This window comes from Castor canadensis, chromosome 4, assembly GCF_047511655.1.
Source record: "Castor canadensis chromosome 4, mCasCan1.hap1v2, whole genome shotgun sequence".
Taxonomy (NCBI): Eukaryota; Metazoa; Chordata; class Mammalia; order Rodentia; family Castoridae; genus Castor; species Castor canadensis.
Genome location: NC_133389.1, coordinates 172,474,762 through 172,498,344, shown reverse-complemented (window position 1 = coordinate 172,498,344; position 23,583 = coordinate 172,474,762). Strand labels below are relative to the sequence as shown.

At 35.0% G+C, this 23,583-nt stretch overlaps 1 protein-coding gene across 3 annotated transcripts in view; it reads right to left on the bottom strand.

Annotated features, from left to right (window-relative positions):
- The window catches only part of Nyap2 (neuronal tyrosine-phosphorylated phosphoinositide-3-kinase adaptor 2), a 252,225-nt gene extending 239,031 nt beyond the window's left edge, over positions 1-13,194 (bottom strand). Inside the window, exons 1-3 of one of the 3 annotated variants that reach the window (XM_074071867.1) lie at positions 12,660-13,194; positions 11,845-12,329; positions 3,466-3,702 (exon numbers count right to left, since the gene is read on the bottom strand). In XM_074071867.1, coding sequence (XP_073927968.1) covers positions 3,466-3,686 — 221 coding nt within the window. In that variant the 5' untranslated portion in view covers positions 3,687-3,702; positions 11,845-12,329; positions 12,660-13,194. Of the gene's footprint in view, positions 1-3,465; positions 3,703-11,844; positions 12,330-12,426; positions 12,528-12,659 lie in introns of those variants that run through there. The other 2 variants (XM_020151544.2, XM_074071866.1) reach the window with 2 other exon arrangements.
- Between the last annotated feature and the right edge of the window lie 10,389 nt (positions 13,195-23,583).

The window sequence follows — 23,583 nt, the reverse complement described above, 5'->3', positions numbered from 1 at the left end:
TTTTTGCCATTACCATTCAATTCACTACCTAAGATTATCTTTGAGGTGAGTTTGAGGGAGACCTGGGTGTGAGTAGCTCCCAGTAAATGAAGCTCCCTGTATGATCTGCTCCACCACCCCAGGCATGGGACAGGCTTGCCCCTTGGATTATCTTCCCAGCATACTGTTTTCCACTTAGAACTTGTCCTCCACCTCAGGCTTCCATCCTTCCTTCCATTCTACAGCTTTAGCTGTGCCAAAGCTTCTGGAAGCAAGAAGAAGGAACTTCTCAGTAACTGTTCTTGTTTCTTTTTCTACTGGTTATTTCAGATGCTCTGTTTTCTTCCACATATTTTTACCATAGTTTGCTCCCAATTTAAGTTTATGCTGCTGTCTTTAAAGAGCCATTTTTAGACTTTTTGTGCTGGTTTACAGTCCTTCATTCATTCATCAGTCATTTTCCCATGTGAACACATCTTTATGGCATCTTTTCTTTTATGGTGGAGCTGTCTGTGCTCCACCTAAGATGTCTGTCTTCCCACCTGTTCAAGCAGTAAATATTTTTCCCTCTGCTAAGTATTTAATATTTCCCTTTCCATAGTAATCATTTTACATCAGCATTTTAAATAATGCTAGTTTACTCCCTTCTTAACAAATCAAAACTAAGTAAAATTCTACCATAAATCACACTTGCCCTTCTAACTACTCTTGTTTTTAATTCTTTAAACATCAAAAATCTTCTAAATAGTTCTTTTTATTTTGTTTCAATTCCCTTCTTCCCATTTTCATAATTCATTGGGTTTTATCCCCAGCCCATCAATGAAACTGTTCTCAATAACATTAATGTGGTAAAATACAATGGTCCATTCGTAGACTTCTATAGATTTGATCAATCGCAAAACCTCTCTCCTTTAGTCATTTTTGACATTCACTTTGAGTTATACCATTCTCCTTTATGATTCTTCTCTTCTTACCAAGTATACTTACTGAACTCTTCCATAGTTCTTATCATGTGAGCAATTAGATGCCCCAGGGAACAGTCCTGGGTTCTTAACCATCTCTGTCTAAATTTTAGTTATCCTCATCAATGTTCACAATTATGAAAACAATGGAAGGTGGCTATCACAAATATACCTCCAGTTTTGATCTCTTCCATAAATCTTAGATATTTATATCCAAGTCTCTATCCAAAATCTCTACTTGGGTATTTAAAAGGTTTTTCAAGATTGGTGTACCAAAGCTGAGTTCTTGCTCCTTGACATATATTGAAAACTTGGTCCACTTTCAGTCTTTGACATTTCATTAAATAGATATACATCATTCTCTTAGTGCAGGCAAAAATCAAATAAAATAGAAGTGTCAACAACAGAACAAACTCAAGATCTACCTTTAATTCATTTCTCTTACTAATCAATTAGAATGTTCAGTTCGATTATTTTACCCCAAGTTTACTGTTGCCATCCTAGTTCAAACCATCATCAGCCAGTCAATTAGAACATAGCTTGGGGGGCAGGGTAGGGTGATTTAATCCTGGTTTTTACACCGTTCTCAAACTGGGCTAGACGTGTTTTATCTCCTGGTGATACGAAAATAAATATCTCCAGATCACTTGGAACTTTTTCAATTCAATATGTGATCTGAGCAATCTTTACTTTTTAGGCTTTGAAAAATTATTCTGGAAAATATTGCCTGATTAGTCCAACAGGAACCAACTCCAAGTTCACCTAATGGGATCTCACTTATTATGCAGTAACAGGGTTTTGCTGTGTCTCCACCTAACTGAATTCCCATTCTTAAGAGCCTTGGACTTCAGGCTTCCTTGGAGTTGTTGGATGTAACCCTACGAACACATCACAGTTCACCATCTAAAACTGAGCCATTTTTTGTTGTTAGTATCTATGGATCTTTACATAGAAATCTGTAAGGTTATTAACAAAACACAAAGTCTAGAAAGACTTATAAACATACTTTGTGTGTTCCATAAAATCTAATGGAATGATTCAGCAAATAATTGTATTTGAATGTTTATAAAAAAGAATTAACCATTGTGTTTTAATGGCAAATTAGGACATTTTGAATTGTAGAGATAAAGTCACTTAGAAATCACATCAGCCACATTTTTGTTTTGAATTTCAAACAACCCAGACTCAAAACTAAAGTAAAATGCTCCCACACTCACAGGAGTCCATCAAAAAGCCTTCACAGAAAAAAAACCTTAAGGAAAGCCATTAGTGTATCCTAGAACAGAATCTACAATACCAATTAAAATTGGGCAGAAACAAAAAACTAATATAAACTAATATAGCTCCCAGCAATAAATAAATTGATTTTAAAGATAAACATATTCAAATGTTAAAATTTTTATGAAATTTTACATTTTAGACCAGGTAATAAAATAAATTTCTATTTTAATAGTCCAGAGGGGGAAAAGCAGATATTCTTTCAAAAGAGCCTTCTAAAAATTGGTTTTTGTATTTTTTTTCTGACTCATATAAAATTACCTTCCATAAATTGTTGCAAAAGTGCAACATTATCTGGCATCTCAATGAGTGTAAATAGTTCATTCTAAAAGAATACTTTCTTTCCTTCAGATCATAATCTCAGAGACTAAGCAAAAGTACTAATGCCAAATTAGGTGAAAATCCATAAGGAACTATCAAAATATCCTGTGATTATTCAGTTATCCAGTTAATTGACATGAATTAATTTCCTATATTTGGGATTTTTGCACACAGCAGTGAAGAAACAAGACTCTATCAAAAACCTGACATGTATCCACCTTTACTACTGGAAAACACACACACACACAAACACACACCTAAACCACTGCAACATTCTCTTGAAAAATGAAGCCATATTTACCCTTCTTTTGATATCAGTTAACAAATTTAACCTTAATTTGGAAGGTTGAAGGATGGGCCTCATTAGCTTATAGCTGGTAGGTTTTATAACACAAGAGTAATTTTATTTAAGCAAACTTTTTGGTACCAGACAAGAGACCAAAACAGTACAATTCTGCACAGAGACCACACACCAAGGATTCCACCTGCCAACATCTCATTATTGATGAGTCTTAGTCATATTCTAGGAAGAAGATGAACTCTATTTCAAGAACTATAAACAAAGGTTTTTAAGTTAGAAATTTCCATCAAACTCTGTCTATTAACATGTTCATATGTCCCCTTGTGCCATAAACAAAATGTTGTTGAGCATGAGCCTTTATTTGGAGGAAACTGAATTCTGTCCCCAGCCCATCTGTCTACCATATGCACAACATACAAGTAAATAACTTTTGTTAACTAAAAAAGCAGACTCTACCCATGAGATGGATGAAGTTTTTGCTACAATTCAGATGCTGCTTTCACCTTATCAGTCAACTGAGTCTTACAAAACCCTACTTGACTAGGTAATAACACACAGTCTTAGTAGCACTCACATACTTCCTCATGTGCACAATATTTGCTATATATATATATTTATATTTACCGCTTTATTGCTTCTTCTTGTCTTCGGCGTTTTTCATTCTTCTCCTTCAGATAGGCCAGGTTTGTTTCATTTCTTAAGCGATCATTCTCACGAGCAATGTCAGATGCATTCTGAATAACCAGGTCATCATATGCCTTCATCCCCATATCCTCAATATACTGAAGAAAAGTGTCCAAAGGGTCTCCCTCAGGATTAGCACTCATCATCTTGGAGGGTAGCATGTAAAAGGAATACTTCCTGCAGGGTGAAAACACAGCACACCATTAGCAAAGGTGGGGATCAAATCAGTGTTTGCTATTTCCTTAATATTTTGTTGGGCCAAATCTCCAAAGTGTTATCATACTGTTCACGATTCACGTGATCCAGGTGAGTTACAATATTTGGGAAAGTTATAGTATGAAGCATTATAGAAGAATGATATGAAAAATAATGGTCAAAAAGAACTGTATCCTATTCAAATTATATTAGAAATGTATCTTTCCTTATCACTGCTGTATTTTTATGACTAGATCAGATTTATGCATTTTAATTTAAATTCTCTAATTGGAGAAAATGCCTCATTAGAAATTATAAGCCCCCAGAGTATTTGAAGTAATATTAAATAACTGTTACCTGAGTATCAAACTCCCTCAAAGCAGCAACCTTAGCAGGCCAAAGGCCAAAGGTCCTGTAATGAAAGCTGACATGAAAGAACATATATTGCATTTGAAGATAAATATTTGGCTTATTAAAGTCATGATTTCATTTCATAAAAATGTATTCCTATATCAATTATACATAACATAAAAGAAGTTTAATTTCTTTTCAATTAAACAAAGATTTTTCTCTGCAATTTAAAATACAATGTCAAAATTATTTGAAAAATGATTGTATTATGTATGTTGTTATAATTTTAAATTAAAATTTGTTAATCTGAAATACTCATACAAAATATAACAGCAATCATGGAAAGACACATTTCTAATATAGTTTGCATGGGACATAATTTTTTTGTGAGCTTCCATTATTTTCCATAATGGTCCTCTATTATAGCTTTAAACTATACCTCACTATAACACAAATATTGTAGACCGTCAGAACCATATAAATCCTGATCAATCTGGTAATTTCAGAAATGAAAATTTGCTAGATAATTGCTACCTGAAGGTTTAAAATTTTAAGCCACGGAAAAAATAACTGAGAAATCAAACTCAAATTAAAACAAAATTTAAAAACACAAAACTTTTAACTGGCATATATTATTTTCATCTGTAAAATGGGTGGTAGTAATAACTCCTACCTCTTGCTGATGTGAAGATTAAGTGAGATGAGGGATATGAAGAACTTCAAATGAAGTTCAACAATAGATGCATAAAGTTAGCTAGTATCATAATAAAAGTATGGGAAGAAGATTGACAACAATATTAAGGTTAAATTGATACAAGGGGATTGATGGATGGATGGATGGATGGACAGATGGATGGATAGACAGATAAATGGATAGATGGATAAGCAAGTAGAATATGAAAACCAGCATGTCTTGAGGGGCAGGTTTGCAAATAATTGAAGATGGTGGCTAAAGAAATTTTGCTTTAGCAAATAACAAATAGAAACTAAGCAAAATTAATCTCAGAAAAATAATTTTCTCTTCTAGTTTAATAAAGTTTACTAGCCTCAATTGCATATTTGCTGTTATAGAAAACTGACAGAATTGAATCAGAATGAAAAAATAAAAATAAAAACCAATTAACATTAGAGGAAAAAGTTGGCCATTTTATATAAATTGTTGGTTATAAACTGCTAGTGGTTATAAATTGTTGGGTATGGTGATTCCTGCCTGTAATCCTGAGTTAGAGGCCATCTGGGCTGCATAGTGAGTTACAGGCCACCCTGTAGTAGATAGCAATATTCTCTCAACAACAGCAACAATAACAAAAATTAAGTTATTTTGTACCTCAGTTTTCCAAAAGGCTTAGAAATACATGTTGAACATACTAATCCAATTATTTAATGTAAAAGTCTAAGATTTTCATTTTTTTCAATTATGAACCATTTTTGTTCTGTTTTTATAAGAATAAGCAGGTTTTGAGGCCTGGATCATAGATATGGAAATTTCACTTTCCAGGTTTGTTGGCATTTCAGCTGACAGTTAATCCATATTTGAAGCTCCCACTGAATTTAAGCATTTCGTCTCCAACCTAAACACATTTTGAAACCAGAAGCTAGCAAGAGTTGTTTGTTGACTTATGATTTTATATTATGTCAAATTTTTATTTTGCTTTGTATAATTTTAAGCTCTATTGGATTTGAGATGAAATGGCCTTTTAATTCCAACTATCTAATGTAATTAAATTGTATTTTAATATCAGTCCATCAGATTAGATGCTTAAGTGGTGGACACACAGAGGAAGAGGAAGTTGCTGCTATAAACGATTTTCATTTGTGGGAAGGGGATACAAGAAAACCTCAGAAAGCTAAAGCATTATCATTTACAGGAATTCACTTCTACCGAGAACTTCAGCACTAGATGGGCCTGGGTAAAAAAGATGCCCTAACTTTATAGCAATTAATTTTGCCAAAGTTAAGCAAGCCAGGTCAGTAGTGCAAAGACTCTAGAGATAATGCCACAGCCTGGAAATGATCACTCTTACTCTGCCCCCCAAAACTGTATACTTCCCAGATGCGAGAGGCATTATCGTCCCAAGGCTTTAATTTTTTCCCTGAAGTTTTCATCCAAACCAAATAACACTACTAATTCTTACACAGCTTATATATCTGATTGTTGACAAGTTAACTTTTTACCTATAGACATTATTTGTGAATGGCCTTTCAAATTGGCTGGATTTATATTGTTTTTCTCCTGAGAAAATGTTAAATAATGTTATTGTAAAATATGTATAATGGGGTTATGGTTATTTTCCTGGGAATTAAATTGTTTAGATGCAAATCAATCATAACATCCAGTAAAACATCACAGTCTGAAAATATACATACTCATGTCACCTGATTCTAGGAAGATATTTAATGCCATGGTCATTCATCTATTCAAATATTTATTGAGCACCTGTTGTGAACCAGGAACTAATGAAGGCCAAGTTATGTCCTTCAAAATGCCACCTGCAGTGTAAGACCCCAAACCATAATATAACTGCATTACATGTGATGAGAGCACTGATCATTTTACTAGTCGATCATTTAGTCTTTGTTTTCACCATTTTTGAGTGTAAACAAAGAACAGTTTTCAACAATTATAAGTAGCCTTCAAAGATGGACTAGGACCCTATCAATGCTTAAGCATCACAATATTCTGTTTACTCATCCACATGCAGAAGGTAATTTACAATGTAGGTGAAGTGCTGAAACCATCTTGTAAGGGGCACAGATGGGAAGTCTTGTCATATGACTTGAAACTCCCATCTAAGGAACTTATAAGTCTCTCAATTTGTGTAAATTAATTAACATGTTTAAACTCCGGTGTCCACAACTTTTAAAAATGGTGATTGGAGTTGATATGTTGGAAGGATTCAGTTAGAAAAAGCATATAAGTTATCAATAAGCCTGATCATAATTATTAGTCAGCAACATTGCTATGAGACAATTTTCCCAATTCTTAATTGGGGACAAGATTACATTTAATAACATAGCTTCCCGATAAGCATAATTTTACTTTGAAACAGGTGATTAGAATATTTGAGGCAGTTTAATTTTCTTAATAAAAGATGAGCAAATGGTGGCCAAACTAGGAGTTAGTACATTTCCTCACTAACTAATGCATTGGAGCCACTTACTTACTTTTTCTTATTGTCCACACCTAGAAAATAAGAGGACTGGGCCTAGGGACCCTGGAGCTCATCCAGTCTCTCAGATTCTCCAACTCTGCTAAAGGGTATTTCTTAGGCAACATAACCATATTTCACATACAGTGAGTATATTCATGACCTCACTAAAAGAAAGAGAGCGTCATGTTAATTGTCTTCTTATTACACCTGCTACCATTTGGTACAGTAAGAGCATACAGTCAAGTAAGATCATAAATCTGCTTGTCATTCAGAAATGCATGTTTATCCCTAAGATGGGTGCTGACTAAAGCATGCTCTGTATCATCAAAGACTTGGCTGTAGTTTGAGCATTGATATTAAGTCAAGTTCATTTCTGCCCTTTGACAATCTTGTTTATGAGTATTTTGCAAAGCTTATCCTCAGCATCTCTTTCCTCAGTTGACATCCTAGAAGATCTCCATTTCTTAAGAGGAAAATGGAGTTCCCTCCTCCAGGTGGCATCTGCAGAAACAGCTCAGTAAGCAAGAATCTCTTTTAGGAGACCTGTAGTTAGGCGACAACAGAGTGGGTGAGGTTAAAGAGAAATTTTTGCTTCTCTATGGGCAGTCATTTCAATTGAAATAGTATCTGTTTGTAAGCATTTTTGTTAAAATTAAATGAGAGATTTTAGCCCCACCTACCTACCCTCCTGAAGCTTTGGTTAAAAACTGGCATCTGTGGTTTTCATTTGAAAGGCAAATAGGACTTAGAAACGGTGTGTATGTGTGTGTATCCCAGGAATTTGTGATCAACATTTAAAATTCAGGTCAGGGACTCTCCTGAGAAAACAGCTAAAGTGACCTAATCAGAAACCCTACACAATACACAGATAACTTCACATCGTTCTTTAGAGTTATCCCCCACTGCTGTATTCTGCATTCAACAGAGATGCCTTTTGTTTATTTTTTTAGATTACTGTGTCTAGAATTGTGACCATTATTATAAAAGGTATAGATAGTAGCTTAAATACAATCAGATGACCAATTGTTAAACTTTCTATTTTATTTCACTCTTTCACTTTGTTACTTTTCTTCTGTTGGCCACACCCTTCAAAAACATTACTTTTATATGATATTGTGACACTTCCCCAAATTTGAAATTTCACTCAACTCAGCTAAGATGCACCAATTTCAACTGGTGGAATTCTTCCCATGTTTGAAACATTAGACTTTTGGCTTTGTATTGAGTTAACCACTTCATTATTTCTCTTTTGTGCAAGCCACCATTGTGCTTGCACAAAAGTACAATGAAGGTAAAGATGAAACTTACTATACTTTTCTTTATAATTGTTCTCACAGAAACAAAATCATTTCCAGACATGTACATGTGGAGCATAAACTAAGTATACCTACACGGAATCCATAGAAACGTAAAATAAAAAGAAATTGCTTTCTCTTTTTCCTCTTTAAGTAACTATGTCTTTTATCCAGGGTTCCCAAGGAGCTTAGACACTCCTGAATCCTTAGTGTTAAAATGGAAAAATAGGAGACATTTTTGAGAAATATGTGCATGCAAAAGAATTGAACTAAGACCACATTTATGTGGACTATTCCTATTGTCAGTTAAGGAATCAATTGTGCATAGGCTCAGTTTACAGAGAGAGGGTATTTAATTGAATTTCCCCCATGACATGTAAGACTTTTTTAGTTACAGATTGTGGTTGAAAAAAGGATGTGCAAAAAGAATCAGATAAATATCCAGCATGCCAGCTTCCTCGACATATATGTTTAAAAATTTCCCTTCCATTTGCTTAAAATTCAGAACAAATTCCTCCATTAGTGTAATTTCACACATTGTGATATCAACCATTCCAGTTCCATAAAGACTGGCCGAGAAGAGTGCTCACCCTGACTTCTCAGACATGGACTTGTGATGGACTTTCACCTTGATTTACCTAAAGCAAAGTTCTATACTCATATCATCTGAGAAAACTAGTACTAGCCTCATGGGCACTGTTTTGTTTTTTTCTTCTACAGTGTTTACCCAAAATTTTGTAATGAAATTGTTCTCCATTTGAAACCTTGTTTTTCCAAGATATAAAGGTTGTGACAATGCCATAAACCTGAATTTTTGCTACTTTTTCTGGCTGGCAGAGGATGAAAATTCTCTGATTTGGGAGTGAATTGCTCCCTAATACTTCATGTTCCATAGGAAGTTTCTAAAATTTTTGGCCACAGTGGTCCCTGCAAGGTAACCTTAAAGGTAAAGTTTATTTTGTGTTATTATTATAATGCTATTTGTGATAAGCAGGAGGAGCACAATGCAAAAAAGGTAATAACTCTCCTGAGGAAAGCCTAGAGATTTACCTTTACCCCAAATTTATGTTTGTACTTTACTTGCAGATGGGCAACTTTTCAAGTCTCCACCTTTTATATATTTGAGGTTTTCAAATAACAACTGTCTTAACATATCTTAATGCTGTAAGGACATCATTAGGATTTGAATTATTAAATTTTGATTTTCCCTCCTACTTCAGTCATTGCATGTTGCCTGAAATAGAGATTCTAGTAGAATCAATCAATAAAAGTCTCCTGAGGCAATTGTGGTGTTCAGCAGGAGAATGGAAACTTTTATATTATTTGCATTTACTTAGACCAATTTGAAAACACATAGTACATGAAAATATAAGTATTTAAGTTATCAGGCTTCATATACATATGTAAAATACATATGTGAATTAATATCTAAAATATGCTAGCTTCGTGTAGTAGGAATAAATGAACCATACTAGACAGTGTGGTCATAACTCAGGCAGACCATATCAAAATTGTTTTTCTGGTAAAATAAAATCTTATAATCTGTCAAACATTAGTCCTAAAAATTCACTTTGATTATGCTTGAAATCCTAACCCCAACCCCACAATGGTCATGCTCATTTTCTCATTCTTAATGTCATCTAACTGCAGCTGTTCTTCCCAAAATGGGAAATGTTGGAGTTATAAGCAAGAAAGCTTACTTACAAAGACACTGATTACTTTTTTCTCAGAAATCAGATTACTTTGCAGTTAGTTTATCTCCATTATCTCCCTTCCTCAAATGGGTAAAATGGGCATAAGCCATGTAAATGCACTAGTGTCATAAATCAGATATCCCCCCTAACTTTCAGGTGTCTTTGCAAATGGTCTTAAGAGACTACACATTTCTACTAATGTTAGCGGTTCCTGCAAAAGAGCCAGTAGCTGAGGTACTTTTTGGAGACTTGAGCCAAATTGTTCCAGACGCTTACAAGGCAGTATTTGCAAAGTAGACAGTCAGTTTAATAAATGGCTGACTAGAGCTGCAATAGAAATCATCTAATTGAGTTGGAGTTTATGATTGATTGATTGATTTTAAACAATAGCCAACCTTTTTTTCTCTAGGATTTTTATACTTCTCCCTCTAAACTTTATAGGTATTTCAAGTTCTTGACCTTCACTTTAGTCCCCTGTGAAGTTGTAGTGTTTTTCTCAAGTCTGTGTTCACTATTTCTTAAATTGTTAATGTCCTTCACATAGTCCCTTTCTTTGCAGAGTTGGATAACACATGTTACAGAAACACAGCACAATTTCTGCATGTGTGCCTCATGTTTTCTCATTAATTTGTGCATTTGGCAATTGGCAATATATACAACAAATAAAATCAATTGTAGCATTATACAAAATGTGAAAAATTGGGAAGGGAGTTAATTTTCATTCTTGCCCTGTGGTCATTATTCCATCCTACTTGATTGTAAATTCTTAGATACTAAAACGACCAAAACTATATCATGCAACCTCTTCAACTGGGTGATTTTAAAATTTTATTTAGAAAAAATTCACATTTCTACAGCACCAAAAACAACATTGAGATTTCTCAGTGAGAATGAACAATAATATTTAATATATAGCTCTTCCAGATATGGAATGCCTACATTTCTGGAATCCAAAATATTGCTAGGTAGTTGAAGAAATTAGGAATTGAGACACTCCAACAAAATTGGTATGTGTCCCAAGTAAAACAAGTGCACCTAAAGTTTCACAGAAGATATTTATTGTGATAAGACTAAGGAAACCTTCCTGATATTGACTGGTATTACAATATGTTTCTCAAACAGGTTTATGTCTAATCAACCAAGAAGCAGTTTTAGCTTTGGTGTATGACTGATAATTTGGCTTTTTTTGTGTGATAGTGTGTCTTTTTGTTTTTGAGAATGCAAAATTAGGCTGATCCAAATGTGCTGAGAGTCTGTTGTAAAATATTTATGGTGTGGAATAGTGAGTAAATAACTAGCATGCACAACTTGAATGCCAATTAAAACAGCCTAGAACATATTTTCGATGCTTTTAATAATTCAACAGGGCTTATTTTACTAATGAAAATCTAGTTTAACCATTTCCATGGCAATGTAACTAAGTGGGTAAGGGAGTAAAAATAGCCTGAGGCTCACTATAGTCCTGGATGCCTTCATTGTGGCTTTATTTCCACTCTAGCTAATAAAACATGCAAACTTCAGCATTAAGTATCCCTAACTAAAATCTATTCCATTTCATAACCAGATTGCTTAATCTATTTAGTGCTGGATCCAATTAGCATGCTTAGAATATCTGAAAAATTAGATACATACCAAAATGTAAGTCCCCAGGGAGAGCTAAGTGCAATAATCGGAAGGTGACTTGTGTCTGTCAGAGCCCTCTTTCTCGTCTGATATCAGGGCAGCTCTGGAGAAGTAATCCAGCACCATAAGAAATAGATTTGTAGTTCAGCTCAGTATTTCTTCAATTAAAGTGCATTGTATCAGGATGGGAAAAGTGTCGAATCCCAGATTCTTCATCACTAGAGATCAGAGCATTCTTGATGTCCTTCCTATCAGATAAAATGGCCTTTAAAGTTTGCTAGGAAGATGCAGTGGCAGAAGACGGGTGCTTGCTTCCTTAAATCGACATTCAGAGAAAAGAGGGCATAGCTAATGGGTGGGGATGAGCACACAGCCCCTCTCCTTCCAGGTCCAGCAGGGAAGAAATTGAATGATTTTACCCACTTTGCTACACAGATAATTACGAGACCAGAAGCAATCACCAGGATGGCTAAGGTACCTCATTTGATTATATTCTGTGAAGACAAAAATAAATGAAAACAAAAAATCAGAAACATCCTCTCTAAATGTCTCCTTTAAGCCAAAAAGATGCTCTTTCTCATTGCAACTTACATACAGAAGGTTTGGAGCAGCCTAGCTTGTAGCACCGTCCCTCCCCCATGACAACCAGCTCTCTCTTGCTCTCTCTCTCTCTCTCTCTCTCTCTCTCTCTCATTCTCTGTCTCTCCACTCCCTCCTCCCTGCTCCTGACTCCCTCCCTTCCTGCTTCTCTCTCTCCTCTCCAGCTGCCTTAGTCTGTTGATGCTGCTGCTGATTAATCAGGGATTCTGAAACAAAGAACCTACCTTCTGAAATAAGCAGTAATCTCTCTCCTCTGCTTCTGCCATCCGTCTGCACCAAACAGCAAAGCTGCCTGCATCCTAGCACCTTGGATAGTTCCTACTCCCTAGGCCCATTGGAAAAGGGAGAAGAAGCAACTGAAGAAAGGACAAGAAACCCAAAAGCAGCATCGTTCTACTTTGGATTTTGGCTCCCTGGGGGTTCCCATCCTCATTAAAGGCCTCACATATAGGCAACAGAGCCTCTCTCTTATCTAACCGAGCTGAAGTCTGATTAGCATATAATAAAATGAAAAGAGAGTAAAGAAATCCCTTCATTTATATCCACTATATGTAGTGGATACTAATTCTGTCTTTATGGAAAAAAATACAAATCCATCAAAAATTACAATACATCTTCTTAGTACAGAGGATGTTTAAGTTATAAGCTTTTCACCCTGGGTGGGGCTAAAAAAATGAACAACTTAAATAGAACATCGGACCTCAGTTTGATACCCTTATTTGATATCAATTTTGCCTCCCCACTCCCTGCACAGCCGAACCATGAACACAATTACTGCTGACGTACTTGAGGCTGCTGCTTGGGGAACGAGGGGAGGAGCCTTTTAACCTCATCAAAACAGCTTCATACCACCTGCTCCTGTGGCATGGGAACAAAACTAGCCCACTTGCAAAGAACATGCACAGCAAACATGCATATAGAACAAAGGTCTCGCTCAGAGTGCACATTTTTAAACTAAAATAAAATGCAGAATAATTGTGGCATGTGTATTCTTAACTCTTATAGATTCACTGCTGAAATTATTTAAAGTCATCCTATTTTCTGCTTTTCCTGAAGACTCTCCTCATTCTGTTCTTCATGTCCTACTGAGAATATACACAAAATTCATGTTTCTATCACAATTTGTATGTGCATATGTGTGTCCATACATGTGCAGATATGTGTGTATGTGTGCACACACATGCATATCAAGTCCTAAGTTTTTATCAAGCCTGTTTTTCCTCAGTGTAGTAGCAAATATGGATTTTTTAATATGTTGAGTTTTTACTATGGTAAATGTAACAATAAGCAATGGATTCCTGCTTAATTTGGGTTAAGACATCAATTTTGTTATGGGAAACTGTACTTATCATTTAATAGTGACATGTATAGTTCTTCATATCACTTTTAACTCCAACAAACTTTATTGTAAATGACCTTCACATGCCAACTGATTTTCCAAGAGTTAAACATTTGAACTCACAACTTATTTCTTAGAAAAAAGTGTTTTATAATGTTTTATGCATCGATAGACTGTAAAACTGTACTTAAATTCACCTCCTAATTCTGAAATACCATGTGGGATAGTGCTTGCTATTATTTTATATATTTTGTTTCTTTAATATGTAAGAATCTCGGGCAAATAAAATCAACAAATTACATTACTCCAAGGTGTCAGACTTCACATTTTTAAAACTTATTACTTACTCCCTGGTCTTTCTGCATCTAACTTTTGGTTGGAACAGGACTTTTGCTTAACACTATGAAGTACTCTGGAAGAAAGATGAAAAGAAGGAAGGTAAATATAATCGTAAACAAGAATGGGCCACTTTGCTTCATTCTCTCTCTCTCTCTCTCTCTCTCTCTCTCTCTCTCTCTCTCTCTGCCTAAAGAAGGCCCTAAAACCTGTACACTGCAAAACCTGCTTCAAGTACCATTTGCAACCTAGCAACAGTAACCACACTGCAGTGGTCCAAGGGTTTACTAATGCAACATTGTGGGTAGTGAAATATTCTCATAAATTATCTTTTTTTTTTTTTGGCCATGGTGGGGTTTGAACTCAGGGCTTCATGCTTCCTATGCAGGTGCTCTACCAGTTGAGCCACTCCACCAGCGCTAATTTGTATTGGGTATTTTCAAGATAGAATCTCATGGACTATGTACCTAGGCTGGCCGTGAACCACAATTCTCTTGATCTCTGCCTCTTGACTAGCTAGGATTGCAGGCATGAGCCACTGGAGCTCAGCCATAAGTTACCTTTTATCACCTGTCCAAAGGTGAAATTTCGAACTATATTTAGAGGGCTTCAAATAAACATGCATTTCCGCATATGAGGAAATAAGACCCGGATAAATAAAATGACTTGCTTCCAGCCTCACACTTAGGTTAAGACCCACTGTCACTGTGTGGACTGCAAGTCAAATCATTGTTGACCAACATAGTGGTTCTCTGTCATCCTGACTTTATGCACCACCATAGTTCAAACACAGTAAGGAGAAGCTCGCATATAGTTGCCAAGTATAAAAAGATTCTGACCATTTTAATCATAAAAATCCAAAGAACAGAGATGGCATATGTGTATAATAATAGTCCTTTAAATTGTTTATTTTTAACTTTAGGAAATTAGGTACTGTTGCCTGCCTTTCTTTCTTCTTTCCTCCTTTCCCTCCCTACTGTTCTGTTTTTCTCCATCCCTTTCCTTCCTCCTCTCTAACATTCTTCATCCTTCTTTCCTTCCCTCCTTTACTTTCTTTTCTCCTCCTCCCACCACACACATGTCACAGAATAGGACTTGGGAACCAATCCTATCTTCTCAGTTGTACACTATCTTCATTCTAGGCCTCAGTCTCTGTTAATTGAACAATTTCTTCTCTGGAAAAACATCAGGATATGGGAGTTTATAGAACCTTTAGGGATAGGTGCTTAGTTTTGTGAACTCACACAAAGAGGAGAATCAGAGCCCTGAAAATGCTTCTTATGCTATCAATCAGTCAGATGGTTTTGTGGGGGGGGGAGAGATACTTTTCATATAAAAGTGAGAATCAACATAGAACAATTTAGTTGCCTAATTTTTAAGGGTTTATTAAAATATATCGAGGTACTCTCTAAAATCATGTAATAATTTATAACAAAGACTTTCTAGTTTTTTCCATGATCTGTAATCTTTCTATTATTCATTTCACATTTAACTTAGGGAGGTGCACTCTGTTATAATGAAATTATTCCACTAGGGGAAAAGCTACTCTCGTTCTCTCCAATCAGGATTTCTAAGCATTCCGAAAACAGCATGAGATGAAAGTCTTGGTAGAATGAGAACCATATGCTTCTCATGGTTTTTGCCTATAACCGCATAGAAATTGACTGGAGTTATGCATATAACTTAGGGATAGTGGAACAGCAGATGGCGATATGGGTGCTCCCAGATCCAGAGTACTCAGTGACAAACAAAAATCATTATATAACAATGTACACAAAAGCTATATTTATAGTGTTGGAGACAAACTGACCACAGATGGGCAAGAAACTTATAGATGGACCCAGACACCCCCCTTTTGTTTTATCTAGATATTTCTAGTGATTATTTCAGAAATACTATAAATATATTTATCTCTATATTCAAAAGTTTAAAAAAAGGATCTGCTGGTAAAAATGGATCTGCATAACTAATGAATCAGACACTCCTACTCTAACAACCCCCTCCCATATTTGAGTGGATAACAACCTTCTCAAATTTTGAATATCAGATCTTTTTTACTGTAGTAGCCTGTCCTCATGTCAAAAGTGGCTGCCTGTAAGCTGGGTGCCAGTGACTCGTGCTTGTAATCCTACCTAACCAGGATCCAGAGATCAGGAAGATTACAGTTCAATATTTGGAAGACTGTATCTCAAAAATACCCAACACACACAATAAAAGGCTGATAGAGTGACTCAAGTGGTACAGCACCTGCCAAGCAAGTGTGAGATCCTGAGTTCAAACACCAGTACCGCACCCCCCGCAAAGTGGTTGCTTGTTCTCTGTATTAGCAAACATTCAGTGAATGATTAAAAATAAAGTTGTGAGTGATTTTTGCATATTCTGCTGACATGCCTATTTTGGCTTTCATAGGTTCTTGTCTGAGATACCTTAATGTGTGGAATTCTATTCCCCAGTCCCAACACAGTGACAGCATATAGCTTATAGTAGGTGTTTGCTGACTGAATGCATGACTCCAGTTCTTAACAGGTGGCACAGTCTGTACAAGTAGAAAATTCAAACTACCTATACAGTGAATAAAATACTAGTCTCCAAAAAATAAAACTATAAATTCATGTTTAAAACTAAAAGTACCCAAACTAAAACCCAAATACTCAAGGAAGGAAAAATTTTTCTAAGGAATTCCATAATTTTTCTACCTGAAAAAATCCAAAACAATCAGTATGAAATTACTTAGAAATAATAATATTATTCTATAAGAAGACCCACAGCAAACATAAGCATAAGGATCTTGTTTAGAATAAAAATAAAATTCTTTTGAAATATTGTCTTAGCTCAGGGGACTGTAACAAAATTCCACAGACTTGGTGGTTTAGCCAGTTCTGGAGGCTGGGAAACCAAGATCAAGGTGCTGGTAGATTTGGTTCCTGGTGACTGCCCTCTTCCTAGCTTGCAGATGGTGCCTTCTGGTTATGGCTTCATTTGACAGAGAAGAGGGGAGAGAGAGAGAGAGAGAGAGAGAAAGACTGGCTTCTCTCCCTCTTTTTATAAAGGTACTAATTCCATAAGGACACCTGGTTCTCTTGACCTCATCTAAATGTAATTACCTCTCAAAGACTCCATCCCCAAGTACCATCACATTTGGAGATTCAGGCTTCAACTTATGAATTTGGGTCAGGGACACAAGCAATCCAAAACAATGACATAAATGTAGAGGGGAATTGAAGTATTCCTTCTGGAACACAAAGAATCAGTTTATAAGTATTTATGCAAATATTTATCACCATTTGTTATTATATTATTTGTACAATATATGTGGTATATATTTTACTATTGTTTCAATTTTATCAGTTTTTTCTTATTAGAATTCCAGCTTCAGGAAAACAGGTACCTTGCATATATTTGCTCATCTTTGCCTCCCAGTATACAGAATGATGTCTCATATACACAAGGTATTGAACTAAAATTTATTAAATAACTGAGTTATATAAGAGAACATAGCACAGCATGGTATGTACATAAACACACTAATAATTATGTATAAACAAACACACTATTCATAATAATAACAGTAATAGAGGACAGATACATGGTGTTTATTATATGCCATAGATACATTAACTCATTTGGTCACCACACTAATCTCATGAGACAACACTCTAATTCTTCTTACTTTACAAATTAGAATATTGAGAAAAACAGAGTTAAAGTGGTTTGCCTAAAATTATGAAACTATTATATGTGGAGAGAAATGTCTGATAGAGGAGAAATCACATCATTTTCTTTATATAAGGGTGGTGGCACTTTTCCTGCTTCTTTAAAAAGTAGATGCATATATTGCCTCATTTTCTTCAAGAAGTGCATACTATTTTTAATCATAATTTTGTATGGTAATTTGAGGGAAAATATAAAGTTTTATCTTCACAAAATTGTCCTTAAAAGAAGAGCCTTTGGAATTTGTGGGTTTCCATTTATTTTTAAAATGAGAAGGCTGGGTCAGGAGGATTTGTGAAATGGAAATATTGCTGTTGCATTATTGAGTTGGCAATATCTGCAATGAAGAGATAAAAATGCAAAAGTAGGTATGAGCACATTGGTCATAAAGAATTTGTGAGAAGCTTGTAAAGAAAGGAGCTGATGACAGATGGAAGCAACTTGTTAATGAAAATAATTAAAACTGAGTTTACCAGAATATGTCTTTCAGGTTGGGGTTGGGGTGGGGTCGAGATGCAGGTTTTCTGTGTCTTAATACTGAGCCAAGTCTTATCCACTCTTTCAGTTTCTGCAACATCAAATGCTACAGCTTGTCTTGTCTGAATGGGGACATTGTAGTCTTATTTAAGCTCACATAGAGCTAATAAGAATTTGAAACTACCCATCAACAATTAAGAGAATAATGGAAGAAACAAATGAAAGCTGGAGCTTACAATATATTCTCCTTCAAGCCTATTTCTTTACCTCATTTAGTTAATCCAAGTATAGTTATTTCAGGGAATTTCAAAGCAGATGAAGGAGACCATGGGAAACTGATCACTTAAGCAAGGCATGAGGTATCAACACATTCTTAAAAACCTAATATCCTACAAAAACAAATTCAAGATTATTATTCTTTAAGTGCTTCAAACTCCAGGTAGACTATAAATTAAAATATGTTTTTGAATAAAGTTTCAGTTTATTTGTGCTCCCTCCAACCTCTCTCCTGAGTGTCCACCCCACTGTCGCTTTCATTACACCCAGTTGGCACTGGAGGTAGATTCACCTGAGATAATAAATTTACCTGATATAAATATCTCAGCTTTAGTCATGGCTGTGTAATCTTGAACAATTATTTGCCTTCCCAGAGGCTCAGCATTCTCATTGGTAAAATTGTAATTGTATCTACTTTATAGTGTTGTCATAATGAAATGAGTTAATATTTGCAAAACGCAAAACATTAGCTCCTATTACCCTCTTTTATTGTCTCACATGCATTTTAGTTATATATTATTATCTTGATGTATTTTTTAAAATTAGGTTGTTGTTTGTCTCTGCTGTCATAATAAGATGTGAAGAGAAAAGGGAACTTGATTTTGCTTTTTCAATTTATGTCCCAAGTATTTCCAAAGTTTTTTTGACAAAGAGAAGGCACTCAGTGAATATTTAAGTAACTCGCAGTAATTTGCATTTCATGGGGAGCTGTGGTATGTTCTCAGGCTCCTATGTCTACCACCTGAATGACGGTATTTCAGGTTTCAGTAAAATGGGCCAAGGAGGGTTCTGTGACTCATGTGAGCAGGGAGCCCAGTTCTGTTGTCTACATGAGTGACCAGAAAGCACTGAGTAAAGTCCTTTTCCCAAATCCCACCAAAGTCATGTTCATTTCTGAAATCCTGTTCTTTACTTTGCTTAAGCTCTGACTTTGCCAGAGTGTTAATGAAATACACACTTCAAGGTATTTATGTTAATATGCAGGTGAAGTCTAACTTTTAAGTTACCAGCTGGCTTAATATTTTTTTTCTAATTGTAAGCAGATGTTGGATAACCAATGTAAAACTTTGTTATCTCCTACTTATTCTGGCCAATGCTCTGTAAGTTCCTAGACAGCAATCCTGACAAAATGATAAAAATGAAACATGGAGTCACACAGTACATTCATTTGCAGATATGAAAACTCTACTTTTGAAAGTTTTTGTTTTTCATTCCTTTTATGCTTGAGATGAATTAATAAGGAACAGAATGTCAAAGGAATCAAAGGATATAGAGAAAGATATGTCTTTGGAAATGAACTATATTCGCTTTAGAAAAAAGTCAAGGAAGAAAATATCTCAACTACTCTCCAAGCTAAGATCACACTTGACCTAAAGTTTGAGACACTAGCAATAACATCAGAAGGAAGTATGTACAGAATCTGGACATGCACACTGGGGGTAAGGAAAAGTGAAGAACTAACTTGGGAAGTGAAAAACTTCTGAAGATAATACATACTTAATGGCTGCCTAGTCCAGAAACCACAGTCAGCAGCTATCCAATAAATATCACTTACTGAAAAATGTATAAAATAGAAACAACAAACTCACCTATCTTCCTCCCTCACTCACTTCCTTCCTTTCTTTTGTCCTTCCTTCCATCTTCTTCTCCTTCTTTTCCTTTTCTGTATATTTCCTATGGATATTTTGCACAACTTTTAATTGCTTAAAGGTGGAGACACAAAATAAACCATGAATTACAACCAATTTTTGGTGAATGATTTCTACGTGAGCATCTATTGAAGAGGTTTAAGAGTTGGAGGGAAAAGAATGTCAAAATCAAAAGAAGGAAGCCTCACATTCCTTTTATTTTACAGTTTAGATTAGAACTTGGTTTCCTCTGGAGACTACTGCTAAACTTTCACTTGTATACTGATGCTTACATATGAGTTATTTTAATAAACTTATGTTTCTATTCCCTGGGAATAAAATAGGAGGTATTAATTACTTTGTTTAAATAAACAAAATACAACCTTGCCAAGATCATAGGTAAATTATTATAAGAAAACCAAATTATATTAAATAATATAGCATAAAGCAGATATATACATAATTAATTTTTCCAACATCTTTATTTAAAAACAAAGAATGTGAAGTCAGAAAGAAAAACGTAATTTGCACAGTCCATCAATGGTAAATCTGTGATCAATACCTAATGTTTTGGCACCCACTTTGGTGTGCTTTCCTCAAAGCAAGGCCCATATGTAACAGAGGCTGGAGGAGATGCCATGAAACTTCTAGCTCTAAATCTAGAAAACAATGATTTGTGCTCATGTGTGTTCCTAGATGTATTCATTGGGGAGATAATGTAGTGAACAGTTTATGGTCCAATATATATAACTGATATAAGATAAATTTTGAGAAACTCTGGTTCTTCTGAATTCCTGTTTATTGACAAACCATCATTAATATTTTTCAATATGATACAATTGAAAATAAGAATCAGAAAGAACTGAGGATGTTGCTCAGTGGTAAAACACTTGCCCAGGATGTACAAATCCCTAGACTAAAGGATTGCAAAAAAACAGCATTGCAAAAGAAATAAAATGATCAAACAAATGATGGAAGAATTATTAAAACATGCTATGAAAATTTCAATTTTGATAAACTTTTAAATGCAATATGTAAACACATAAATATACACAGAAAGAAATATGTACATGCATATGTCATAGTGAATATACCACTCTAATTCTAAATTCTACCTGTTTGAATATTAGTGCAAAACTGTCCTAATACATGGGATTTGACAAAATAGCTTTTAGAGTGATTCTAAATTTTATTTTATCAAATATAAAATCAGGAATTCAGTGTGGCTGTGCTATTATGAAACAGGAAGTAAAAGTTAGTGTGATTACAATTAATATTTACTACCACGTATATTTTGAATAGAAACTGTTATATAAAATATTCAGAGCATTATCTATAGTGATTAATTCTTTATCAACTTTCAGAAAAAAGCATGAAAGTGGCAAGGTGCTATACTAAGGCAAAACCAAAACCCAAAGTAATGAAGGCCACAGCATGTTCAATGTGAGGTTCTTGGTGAAATGTTAAATGATCTTAAGCAGTTACCTTATTTAAAAGAACTAAATGCAAAGTCATCTAAAATTATTTAAAGCTGCTATGCTCTCTTGAATCTGACTGTTTTCCAACCATTTAAATAGTGGTATATAATTAATGAAAACATTTTTATTGTAAGTAGGATATTTAAATGTTGATAGGTTCTGTCTCAACCCAATTGAAAGCAATGGTATTATTTTTATACTCAGGTCCTAAAATTGAAAATTATAAATAATTGTATAAATAATAATTATACAAATATTTGATTGGAATATCTTGCTTATATCTTATTCATATTTCTGTATAAATTAACATGGAGAACAATGAAATAAATGGATTCTGAACATTTAGCTGATTCTTCCAAGTTTTCACATTAATCACATTGGGGAGCTTAGATTTTTTTCACTTTGACATAAGGTGACTTTGGATGCCAAAGGGGCAATTCCACAGGAATATATTCATAGGGCCCACCATTTTTGTCATAGAATCTATCTTGATTTATGAATAAGAAGTTTTGCTTACAACAGAAACCAGATTTGAATTAGCTTGAAAAGATAGAGGGGAGTTACTGAAAAAATAATATGGTAGTTTCCTTCATCAAGAAGGGTCTGAACTATCAATGGTGAGAGGGCTGGGGATGAATGCATATCAAAGATAGCAAGATGCAAGGCTCAAATGCCAAAGGAGAGTCTCTCTCTCTCTCTCTCTCTCTCTCTCTCTCTCTCTCTCTCTCTCTCTCTCTTCCTCCTTGCTCCCTCCTCCTATTGCCCCTTCACTGTCTCTTCCTCTCCACTCTTTCCCTCCTTCCATCCCATCTTGCGTGATTTCCTTTAAATATAGACTAAATTTCTCAATATGGCAGTACACATGCCTGTCAACAGGTTGCAAGACTAGTATCTCACAGTCTTATCATGGAGAGGAATTATCCATTTTTAAAGTTCCAGAACAGAATGGAGAAAGCATGACCTGAAAGATGCATAACTCACTACTACTCAGATCTTACCAGTCAGAATTTAGACTCATGACCAAACTTCACTGCAAAAAAAAAAAAGATTTAAAAGAATTGTCTCAACCAGGGCAGCCATGTGTCCACATAAAATTGAAGGATTCTGTTAGGAGAAGGGTGCTGTGAATAGTAAAAGACAGCTAACACTCAACAATTGTGGCAATGACAATGTGATCAAAATGATGCGAGCATTGGTAGCTCCATATAAATGGAGTAGAAACAAATAAGAACAAAAAATGAGTGAGTTCCAAGAGAAGTCAGGGAATTTAAAATCTATTTAAAAAAAACCTGCCTTGTTACTGCAAATAAGGCTTTTACTTTTAAATTATTTTTAATGTATTTATCTGACTAATTAAAATAAAGGCCAAACCAGTTTGAGTTTCTTTCCTCCATTATATTGTGCCAGTTTTATTTAAAAGCATCAATGAATGTGTTTGTTTACTTTCAGAGATAATATTGTTTCTTTAACAAAACACCTGAATTTCTCAAAACTTCTGAGTAAGGGATTAAAAACAATGTTCTAGATACTGCCAGTTGAGTAACTACTAGCTGTATAAAAAGTGGAACATAAAAACATAGAATAACTTTCTCCAAGAAACATTAAGTGATTCTCCAGTAAAGCCAGGATAACTGCTTTGTTCTTTTATTTTTTTGGTGGTAGTGGGGTTTGAACCTGGGGCCTTGCACTAGCTAGACAGGTGCTCTACCATTGGAGCCTAGAATCCCAGTCCTTTTTGGTTTACTTATTTTTTAAATTGGTTCTCACATTGATGATCCAGATGGTCTAGACCACGATCCTCCTATGTATGCATTCTGTGTAGCTGGAATGACAGAGACACAACCCATAACAAATTTTTATTGACTGAAATGAGGTCTTGCAAACTTTTTGCCTGAGCTAAGCT